Below are 11,914 nucleotides of genomic sequence, written 5' to 3'. Positions count from 1 at the left end.
TGCTCATCTTCCCTTCTGACTTCTTCTCTCTTAAGAAAACAGCTGTTGTCAAAATGGCCAAGTCGCTGCTGCTTCTATCGTTTGGTGAGCTTGTGGTGTTCTGTCGTTGAGCAAGGGGACGGGCGATATAACATACTTTGCATTCTTATAAGTTTAGAAATGTATAGTTCTTGCTTACTCCTTACTTTTCATTTTCATCATCTTGTTTCGTTCCATTTCTAAGAATGGGTTGGTTTTTAGTCAGTCGATTAGGGAGTTATAAGTAATGTATATTCCTCCACAGCCCTTGGAGTTGTCTACGCGGATGTAGGATACAACCTGCCCGCTCCTCCCGCCCCAGGATACTCGTACGGCGCCCCGGACCTCAGGGCCGACGCCTCCACTCTCGACCAGCAGGAACAGGACCCCATCGCCGCCCTGGCCGCCAACATCCCCGGCGGAGGCGTCCCTGGCGAGGACTACCCCATCCTGGCCTCCGTCCCCGACACCGGCTTCTCGTGCGAGGACCAGGAATTCCCAGGCTACTATGCTGACACCGCCCCGGAGGCCAGCTGCCAAGTGTTCCACATCTGCCAGTTCGACGGCCGCCACGACGCCTTCCTGTGCCCCAACGGCACCATCTTCAACCAGCAGTACTTCGTGTGCGACTGGTGGTTCAACGTGGACTGCGCCGCGTCCGAGCAGTTCCGAAGTCTCAACGCGGACATCGGCAAGATCCCCGAAGACGCCGCTGCCTCCGTCCGCAACGACGTCGTGGCACCCAACCAGCTCTATGGCACTCCCGAGGAGCGCCAGGCACCCCCACCAACTCCTTCACAGTCCTACGGCAGACCAAACAGGTTCTAAATGCAAATTGGAAATAAGGACAGGCAACAGATCCAAGCGAATGCATTTTCTATTTATTAGTGTTTACGTCTCCCACTTTCTCTCTTTTCCATTGTATATAAGCTTCCCTCCCATTTCTTTCTGCTATTCGAAAAATGTGATATCGAGCTTGAATTTGAAAGATACTCCAAAATTATATTATATTTAAAGCGCACATATCTTGTTTCATATCACACAGTTAAGCTTGGATAACATTTAACCCATATAGTGCAACGTCACAGACGGACAGATGGACAGATCGATAGATAAATGAACAGATCGATAGACAGGCAGATAGACAAAAAAATCACGTTCTGTAACAAAACTCTATACAAAAAACATCTATATTTTCGAACACCGAACCGGAGTTTCTTCTCTACAAACAGTGGTTCAAAATCCAACTCCACTCCGGGGCCGAGAAAAAAAAAAAAATAAAAAAAATAAATAAAAGGCGAAAAAGCATGATAAAGAGGCAAACAAACAAAAATCAAAATTGTAATTAAAGTAAAAAAAAAAAAAAAAAAAAAAAAAACGGTCTATTAGAAAAAGGGTTTTAACAAACTCCAGAAAAAAAAAGAATGTTGTCTCGTTTTGTATTTTGGAACCGAAGATATTCATGTATATGTAAATGAGAACTCAGCCTGTAATAGGAAGCTTATGAACTTCCAAGTAGTCATGTTCAAATAAAGAGTAGATGGAAGACAAAGAAAAAGAAGGAGAAAAATATGATATGAAGAAGGGGGAGGAAGAGGAAGAGGAGGAGGTGGAGGAGGAAGGAAGGAATGAAAACAGGAGGAAGAAGATGATGATAAGGATGAGAATGAGGATGCAGATGAAGAGAAAAAGGAGAAGGAGCAGAAAAAGAAGAAAGAGAAGAAAAAGAAATAAGTAAAAGAAGAAGAGAAGGAGAAGCAGGAGGAGAAGGAAGAGTAGAATAGGAAGAGGAGAAGGAGGAGGAGGTGCAGTAAGAGGAGGAGAAGAAGGAGAGAGAGAAGTAAAACTGAAAGGAAAGAGTAAAGGAAGAGGAGGAGGTGAAGGGGTTAAAAGAAAAAGAAGAAGTGGGAAGAAGAAGGAGGGCGAGAAGAAGAGGAAGAATAGAAAGGAGGAGGAGGAGGGAGGAAGAAGGAGAAGGAGGAGGAACATGCAAAAGAAGAAGGAGGAGGAGGAGGGGAAGCTGCAGGAGACAGACGAGGAGGAAGAAGAGGAAGGAGGAGGAAGAAAAGGAGTGGCAAGAAGAGGAAGAAGAAGGAGGAGGAGGAAGAAAAGACAGAGAAAGAGGTGTGAGAGAGAGAAGAGGAACAGAAGAATAACAGAAAAAAGGGAAGGAAAAGGGGACAAAGAGAGAGGAGATAAGAGGAAAGAGAAGAAGGAAGGAGAGTAGGAGGAGGAAGGATAATAACTGATAATAATGATAACAATGATAATAATTATGATAATGATGGTGATAGTCATGATGATGGCGATGATAATGTTAATGATAATGATAACAATAGTGATAATAGTAAAAACAACAATAGTAATAACAACAACTGCAATAAAAGCAACAATAATAATAAGGCGCAGAAGACGACAAAAAAGAAGGTGGGAGAAGGCGATGAGGATAAGATGAAGAAAGAACTGAAAAAGAAGAAGAGAAGAGAAGTATGGGAAGGGGAAAAAGAAGAAGGGGAAGAGGAAAATGAATGGACATGGAAAGATGAGGATAAAGAGGAGGAAGAGGGGTGCGGGAAGAAGGAGAGGAGATTAAAGGAAGGAGGAAGAGGAAGGGGAAGAGGAGAAGAAGGAGGAGGAACAAGGGGGAAGGGGAAGAGGAGGAAGAGGATAAGGAACAAGCGGAAGAAGAAGAGGAGGAAGAGGGGGAAAGGGAAGAGGAGGAGGAACAATGGGAAGGGGGAGAGGAGGAAGATGAAGAGGAGGAGGAGGAGGAGGAGGAGGAGGAGGAGGAGGAGGAGGAGGAGGAGGAGGAGGAGGAGGAGGAGGAGAAGAAGAAGATACTGAATGCAACATTACTGTTTTGTTACAACATTGTAGAAAATATCACAAAATTAAACGTAACGAGGTCATGAATAACCCCAATAGTACGAACACAACTGCCCAAAAAGAGACATTTAGCCCCATAGATATCACATCGAAAATTCAACCAAATAAAATCGTTGTGATTCCTAAGAGGTAATGTGGTCAAGCGTTCGCAGCGAATGTCTAACAAATAACATTTAAAACAAAGAGACAAATTTGAGCACAATATGGAAAAAAAGTCAATGTTATGATAACTCATCAAGATAAGGGCTGGATTGAAACAACTTGTTAGCGCTTGGAATTAATTAGGTACAGAGAGAGAAAAAAAAAAAAAAAGAAGTCAAAGATGAAGTTTGATCTACTATTTAATTATTCAATTACTAAGCATTGTGATCTCATGAATATACAGCACTACTGTATATAGAATATTGAACTCCTTAGAGGCAGAAAAAGACGTGTTAGAGAAATAACCTTTATGAATATATGAATACAGAAATATAAATCAGAGTATGAATAATATGCGTATATAATGATACCTCGTTTTAACAACATAGATATGGAAAATATTGCCTATGTACTGTTTTACTTAAACGCGAGAATATACAGCATTACTGAGATCATCATTTGTTTGATTAATGTTCTACTGTTGATAATATGAACATTGGAAACTTTTAATGCTAAAGTTAAGATTGGAATATGAAATATTATCGGGGTTCGACAATCATTTCAGGTTCAATGATAAAAGAAAGAAGACACGAATTCAACATCGAATATACTTTAAGCTGTACCACTCTTGCTGAATATTGATGACCGAATCCCATTGAGAACGCATCCTGAGCCGAGGCGAGGCGCTCAGGACAGCCTTGGTTCCGCCAGAGAAAGGTCCTCCGGGGCGCTATATAGCCGTACGACGCCTTCCCTTGGCACAGTGCAACCTTTGGCACCTCGACGTTCCTCCCCGCCTTCGCTCCGACCGCCATGATGCCCCGGTTCTCAATGATGCTGGCGCTCGGTGAGTTGGGAGGGAGATGCGCAGAAGGATGCTGTCTCTTTCCTGTTGGCTGACTTTTTGGTTTAGATTAGCTGTTCTGTTACATTTGAGTCTCTGCTTCTCTGCTGTCGACTATTTTCTCCATTCCTTCAATAAATATAGTATAATAATCTTACAGCCCTTGTGGGAGCAGTCCACGCCGACAAGATGTTCAGCCCGCCCGCTCCTCCCGCCCCAGGATACTCGTACGGCGCCCCGGACCTCAGGGCCGACGCCTCCACTCTTGACCAGCAGGAGCAGGACCCCACCGCCGCCCTGGCCGCCAACATCCCCGGCGGAGGCGTCCCTGGCGAGGACTACCCCATCCTGGCCTCCGTCCCCGACACCGGCTTCTCGTGCGAGGACCAGGAATTCCCAGGCTACTATGCTGACACCGCCCCGGAGGCCGGCTGCCAAGTGTTCCACATCTGCCAGTTCGACGGCCGCCACGACGCCTTCCTGTGCCCCAACGGCACCATCTTCAACCAGCAGTACTTCGTGTGCGACTGGTGGTTCAACGTGGACTGCGCCGCGTCCGTGCAGTTCCGAAGTCTCAACGCTGACATCGGCAAGATCCCCGAAGACGCCGCTGCCTCCGTCCGCGACGACGTCGTGGCACCAAGCCAACTCTACGGCACTCCCGATGAGCGCCAGGCACCTCCTCCAACTCCTTCTCAGTTTTATGGAAGTCCCAATAGGTTCTAGGTGATCATGTTTATCTACTGACATATTTCCCTGCTATGCCGCAGTGCCTTGGCGAATCCATGCTCATTTTTCTGTAAATATTGAATCAGATATTTTTCCGCAGTCTTAACCACTGCGCTAGTTGCTTATTTATGTATTAAGCAATATAAAGTTGAATTAATTTATAAATAAACCATCAAGCCTCAACCATTTTAACTTAATCTGGAGCAACCTAAAATAGTTTATTTTCTATATGTGTATACACGTGTATGGAACAAAGACAAACACAGTAACGTGTACACAAAGATGAAAGGAAAACCGCCACAGTAATTTTATTTTCTTACTGTGGCGGTTTTCCTTTCATACACGTGTATGTATATATATATATATATATATATATATATATATATATATATATTCATAGACACATATGATTTATCTGCATTAACACACACACAGATATCTATATGTATATATATACATATAGAGTATAGATATCAACAAAATTGTCCATCTCCACAAAGCCCTCATGAGCAGAATGGCCGACCAACCACAAAGAAACATAACGCGCAGACTCGAGGGACGTAAGAATAACGGTATTGAAAAGTTGCGTCATTTACAACACTGTCCACAACAGCACCAGAGATTATCACAGCCACATCTACCCGACATTGCAATATATAAAGAATATACACCATAAAAATCGCTAAGGCTGGCTGTTTGAACGAGGCTGAACAAATGCAGCTGATTTCCGAGTCATGACTTCGTGTTCACTGAAAAAGGGCGAATGTGTTCATTTCGGCTAAGAGATTTTGTAAGAACAGTCAAATTATTGAATGAATAAGCCGTCTTATGTCTGGTACATACCTCATACACACGTACACGCACGCACGCACGCACACACACGTACATACGCACACGCACGCGCACACATGTACACATACATATATATTTACATATATATGTATATTATATATATATATTTATTTATGCACATTATATTTATATATACATACACACCTACATATACCCATATCCACACACACACACACACAAGCAAACGCATGCACATATACACGTGAACACACACACACAAATACACACATATCCACACCTTCACACACACATATATATGTATATGTATATGTTTATGTATAGATATACACAAACAAACACACACACACATACACACGTGCACAGACACACACACACACACGCACACACACACACACACACACACACACACACACACATATATGTATACATAACACACATATATTATACATTATACATATCTATCTATCTATCTATGTATATTTATATATACATATACACACCTACATACACCCACATCCACACACACACACACACACACACACAAGCAAATACACGCGCATATACACATGTACACACACAAACACACACACACATACACACGTTCACACACACAAACACATATATAGGTATGTGTGTGTGTGTATATACATACATATATATGTATGTGTGTACATGTATATATACACATATATATGTATATGTATACATATATATGTATAAAAATATATATATATGTACGCATGTATGAATGTTTATATACATATGTATACACACACAAATATATATATGTATATATATTTATATATATTTATACATATGAATATACATATACATTTATATACACATATAAATACAAATATACGCATACATACATATATACATATATCATATATATGATATATATGTATTTATATATATATATATATATATATATATATATATATTGTTAAGGAACGTATTTCTCGGTCTGTCTCGAGCTTGCCTGCCTATAATTTTACCGATTAAGCTCAGGGCGTCTAACGTATCTTTACTGATTGCATGTCCGAGGAATTTGAATTGCCGCTCTCGGATCAATTCTAGAAGTTCGCGTCCCTGTCCGACTTTTCTTGTTGTTGACCTGGAGGCCAAGATGCTCGCTGGCTTCCACAACAATATCAAAAAGCTTTTGGAGGTCATTTACAGATGTGGCCAGGAGAACTGTATCATTTGAATAACGAAGGTTGTTGATCTTGCAACACTGATAATGATTCCCTAATAACGATCTTCAATCTTCCGCAGGAAAACTTCAGAATATAAATTGAAGATGTCAGGTGACACGACACAACCTTGTCGGAAACTTCGCACAATGAGGAACCAGTTTGTTGTTCCATCGGATATGCTGTAAGTTGATCTTGGTAGAATGACTGAATTAGTCTCATATCTTTGTCATCTATCCGGATATTTGCTAGATTTTGAACAAGTCAAAGTGCCGAACCGATAGCTTTTTAACAGTCAATGAAAACCGACGAGAGAGACCAATACCTTTATTTCCTAAGACCCTAAGTATTTTGTTGTATACAACGTCAGGATTTTACCATAGGGACCAAAGCATTTATGACTTCAAAATTGGTGCACCAGATGTGACAGCTTCCAGGACTAGATCTTTCGACGCTTGCTCATTGGCAAAATGTTTTTGACCATACTTTTCTAACGAGCACTGACATCCTAGATCTCGTGGAGAATGCGGCCGTCTGCTGCTGCGATGCAATGTGAGGAGGAAAAGGATCGCTGATCTCTCTCATCCTTTTTTTTATTTTTTTATTTTTTTTACATTTTTTTTTGTAAACATTGTTTACTAGTTCATATTGCACGGTTTTCTATTTTGAAACTTTTTCGTAGCAGGTCTTTGAGCTCTGGGTGGAACCAACTTGATGAAGGCTTCCTCTTAGCAGCTGCTGCTTGGATATTTTCAATAACGACACCACGACGATAGTTAGTGTCTTTGTCAGAAGCCTCTGGTAGATTCACACCCATTGCGCTCATGGAGGAGTATGTGTGCATTCATGAACACGCATATCGCCCGCGCGCGCGCGTCGGAAAACACACAAATTTACATATATTGGATAAATCAGACCTAAATACGTTAGTGGATGAGCCTATCGTAGATACGATTGTGGGCTGGAAACTACCAACATGATTATCAACTACTCCCAAGGGAAGGATCATGGGTCAGCCACCCCAGAATAAGGACCCAGTCTACTACATGATGTCAAGTCGGAAAATGTAAGAAAAATGCATATAATATATATATATATATATATATATATAAATGTATGTATATGTACATGTATATATCTGGGGGCCTTCATCACTGATGAAGAGATCAGCAAGCAGATAGGAAAGGCAAGTACGACTTTTACCCACCTCATTCCACGTCTAGGAGAACTCCAAACTCTCCATGGAGACAAAGATGACTGTGTACAATGCCTGCATCCTCAATACGCTGCTGTATGGCAGTGAGACTTGGACAATCTGTGCAAAGAAATAGAAGCTCAACACCTTCCACCTGCGCTGCCTTCGTTACATCCTGCACATATTCTTGCCAGACAAAAGACCTAACACAGAGGTCCTATCTCGGGCTGGCCTTCCAAGCTTGTTCCCAAGGCAACGGTGGTTGCGTTGGCTGGGTCACCCGAGTCACATGGATGATGGTCATATTCCAAAGGATATCTTATATGGCAAACTGGCCATATAAGAGGTTGACAAGGGAGCTTGATGTCAACCTCTCATTCCACCTTGAAAAGGATGGAAGAAGAGAGAGAATTCAGCAGCATCAGGAAATCCAAGAACAGGGCAGGGTCATGAGGCCAGAGAGCAAAGACGTCGTCGACCTACCTCAGCCAAACCGACAGACGAACAGGTTTGCCAAGACTGGAGAGAGGGGGAGCCCAAGGCAACACCGAACGTCTGAGAGAGGATACCCTCAAAGGAAAAGGAATTACAATCCACACACAGACGAATCAGCTGGAGGAAGACGTCGGTGGGCAGAGGGAGACGAGGATCCTCTGCAGGGAGCCTCCTCTGAAGGAAAGCAAGGACACCATCAAGCAGGACCTTGGTGAACAAGGAGTCGACATGCAAACTCATCATAGTCGCCGGCGGGACATCACGGACACGGGAGATGAAGTCCTGAGAGTGGTGGAGGTGAAGGTGCCGAGAAGGGAAGTGAGAGACTTCGCCAGCGAGGCCGTAAGAGGGTGCGTCACAGATCCCCAGGAGGGGATGATAAGGCGCATAGGCACGGTCGGCTTATGGGTTTTAGGTGGCCCTTACGGCCTCCCTTACAGCGAGGCCGTAAGAGGGTGCGTCACAGATCCCCAGGAGGGGATGATAAGGCGCAGAGGCACGGTCGGTTTATGGGTTTTAGTTAGCCCATAGAAATGAAGGAGGCGAGGGTTGAAGACTTTGAACCTCTGGCAGAGATTCGCCTCCGGAAAACAGGCTGCTAACTCTTTCAGGCGACGGTGGCAGGTAGCAGCAATGCGTTCACGGGGGTCGCTGGTCATGGGTACATAGGTGGAGGCTTCATCCAACAGGTCCTGGGCCTTCTGCAGGTAAGAGGCACGGTCGAGGACCACCACCGAGTTGCCCTTGTCAGAAGGCAAAATGGTGACATCCTCCCAGCACAGATTTTGAAGGGCCACGGTAACGCCTGGGAATGGAAGAGTTAGGATGGAGGAGAGATTCGAGGGCCGGGATGAAAGCACCACGAAGGAGAGACATCAGGCAAGGAGTTCCTATCAGAAGGGATGAATCGGGTCGAAGGATGAAATAATGTCGATGGAGGTAAGGGGTGAGGGCGAAGAGCAAAGGAAAGGCCGAAGCCAAGGAGTTGTTGGTGAGGGGTCAAGGACAAGGAAGATAGGTTGGTGACAACGTCGGTGAGGGAGAAGCAGGACCAAGGACTGCGGGCGGTGAGGCTCGACACCTTCCACCTGCGCTGCCTCCGTTACATCCTGCACATCTCCTGGCAAGACAAAATGCTCAGCACAGAGGTCTTATCTCGCGCTGGCCTTTCAAGCTTGTTCCTAAGGCAACGGTGGCTACGTTGGCTGGGACACGTGAGTCGCATGGATGATGGTCATATTCCAAAGGACATCTCACATGAGGGAGAGACCGGCCATGGGTGGTGGAGAGGGACCGGGAAGAATCATGAGCAACGTCGGCTATGAGTTGGAAGACATATCTGGGGAGCTACTCCTTTAGGAAGACCGAACGTTCCGAACGCTCGACATCCCTCCTACCGGCGCGGATAGGGAGATTCTTTCTCTGAATGTTTCAGTACATTAGAGATCAAGGAAGGGAGCGCCTGCTTCTCGAGGCAGTCTCGGAGGAAACGAAGTTAGTTCTTCCGTCGGGCCGTGGCGATGGCAGAATCCTCGTAAGCACGAAAAGCAGGTACCATGCCAGGGAAGGAGACAAACAGGAACGAAAGATTTATTTTAACCGTTGGGTCAATGATGATTAAAGAGGATTCCATCAGTCTGCGTACGTGGACATCAGCGGAAGGAAAGGCAATCATCTGATGGCCTATATCTATCTATCTATCTATGTGTACACACACACACATACACATACACATACACATACACATACACATACACATACACATACACATACACACACACACACACACACACACACACACACACACACACACACACACACACACACACACATTCATACATACAATATCGAACACCTTTTCGGAAATCACTTCCTTGGGGAATCTTGCATCGCCGACCCTACAGCAGTATCATCTTGACTCATCTTCAAATCAGTGAATCAGAAGAGGTTTCGTTTCCACCGGATCTGGACACGGGATTCATTCGATAACAAAGTAAATAAAAGTAATATTAAATTAGAAATTAATATTCGTCCCGTTCTTTTACATGGAGATCCAGTACGTGACTCTTACGATTTTATGCATAGTAATTTAATAACTGCATTGGATTACTTTATTCATCTTAATCACTGGCTTTGTCTTTGGATCAGTATTAAAATAAGTACAATATTGTGTTTATTATCTCCATCATTCTTGTCATTGCTGTTATTCCCATGATCTAGGCCTAATATTAAGGTTAATATTGTGCCATTACTTGCAATATTGATATGGTTGTCATGATAATTATTGTTATTATCTTTGTTATTATCCTCCACGCCCTTCCTCGTTATCATTATCGTGATATCATCTTAACTTTCATTCTTCTACTTCATCATCTTATTATTATTGTTATTGTTATAATTATCCTTATTACCATTATCCTTATCATTTTTATCAGTATATTAGTTATCGTTATCAACATAACTATTATAATTGTTGTCATTTTTATTATCACTATTATTATTATGATTACTATTATATTATTACTACTACAACTGTCATTACAATCATTATTTTTATGTTCATTGTTGGTATTTTTATTATTATAATTATTATTAACATAATTATTGTTATCACCATTATCATTAATGTCATTCTCATTCTCATCATATTCATGATCATCGTTGCTTTTTCATATCCAATCTTTGCTTGACATTAACTCCGAAGGTACAAACTCCCATACACACAAACATATACATTTAGAGCATAGTCATACACAATTCATATTTAGATTTTTGAGTTTATATAAAGGCCGGGACCTCATGCATATTCAGGCAGGCACGCACCGACGGACAGGGAGGGGCATGCGGAATCGCAAGCAAGAGCGCAGCAAGAGCTTCTTCCCAGAGCTGTTCCTCCTCCTTCGCTCACTCGCACAGACGAAACATTCTGGAAGGCGAGATGGCAGCGTATCCTAGGTCGCCTCCGTGCTCTCTCCTTGGGTCATCTGGGTCAGCCTTGGTCCTGCGAGAGAAAGGTGTCCGAGGCGCTATAAAGACACGCCGGCGTCTCCCTGGGCACAGTGCCACCCCAGACTTCCGTTCCTCTCTGCTCGACGCAACACTGCCGTTCGCGATGTCTGTGCTGCTGCTGACCCTAGGTAAGGCGGTCCTCGCTGGGCCTCGTCCGGAGAGCGGAGGGGCGACGGGGAGGGCGCTCCTCATGCGCTTCGTTCTCATGGTCCCTCGTGATTATTTCAGCATTTTTATTACATTTTTGTATATATTTTTACAGCAAACTATCCCTTTCAGCTCTTCTGGGAGCCGTCCACGCTGACAAGATGTTCAGCCCGCCCGCTCCTCCCGTTCCAGGATACTCGTACGGCGCCCCGGACCTCAGGGCCGACGCCTCCACTCTCGACCAGCAGGAACAGGACCCCATCGCCGCCTTGGCCGCCAACATCCCCGGCGGAGGCGTCCCTGGCGAGGACTACCCCATCCTGGCCTCCGTCCCCGACACCGGCTTCTCGTGCGAGGACCAGGAATTCCCAGGCTACTATGCTGACACCGCCCCGGAGGCCGGCTGCCAAGTGTTCCACATCTGCCAGTTCGACGGCCGCC

At 44.1% G+C, this 11,914-nt stretch overlaps 3 protein-coding genes across 3 annotated transcripts in view; all 3 read left to right on the top strand.

Annotated features, from left to right (window-relative positions):
• Positions 1 to 1,039, top strand: LOC125035406. The gene is made up of 2 exons (XM_047627774.1): positions 1 to 84; positions 284 to 1,039. Exons 1-2 carry the CDS (start codon positions 54 to 56, stop codon positions 844 to 846), a joined length of 594 nt encoding a protein of 197 aa, XP_047483730.1. The 5' UTR covers positions 1 to 53; the 3' UTR covers positions 847 to 1,039.
• A 2,807-nt stretch (positions 1,040 to 3,846) lies between these two features.
• LOC125035392 lies at positions 3,847 to 4,801 on the top strand. The gene is made up of 2 exons (XM_047627758.1): positions 3,847 to 3,892; positions 4,050 to 4,801. The coding sequence occupies exons 1-2, from the start codon at positions 3,859 to 3,861 to the stop codon at positions 4,613 to 4,615; spliced, it is 600 nt and encodes a 199-aa protein (XP_047483714.1). The 5' UTR covers positions 3,847 to 3,858; the 3' UTR covers positions 4,616 to 4,801.
• A 6,439-nt stretch (positions 4,802 to 11,240) lies between these two features.
• The window catches only part of LOC125035387, a 1,043-nt gene continuing 369 nt past the window's right edge, over positions 11,241 to 11,914 (top strand). The window contains exons 1-2 of the mRNA XM_047627753.1: positions 11,241 to 11,454; positions 11,606 to 11,914. The exon at positions 11,606 to 11,914 is cut by the window's right edge and continues 369 nt beyond it. Of these exons, the coding sequence (XP_047483709.1) occupies positions 11,256 to 11,454; positions 11,606 to 11,914 (508 nt within the window). The 5' untranslated portion in view covers positions 11,241 to 11,255. The remainder of the gene's footprint in view (positions 11,455 to 11,605) is intronic.

Source organism: Penaeus chinensis, chromosome 19 (genome assembly GCF_019202785.1).
Source record: "Penaeus chinensis breed Huanghai No. 1 chromosome 19, ASM1920278v2, whole genome shotgun sequence".
Lineage (NCBI taxonomy): Eukaryota > Metazoa > Arthropoda > Malacostraca > Decapoda > Penaeidae > Penaeus > Penaeus chinensis.
Note: the sequence above shows the minus strand (reverse complement) of the source record. Positions and strands in the feature narration are given on the sequence as shown.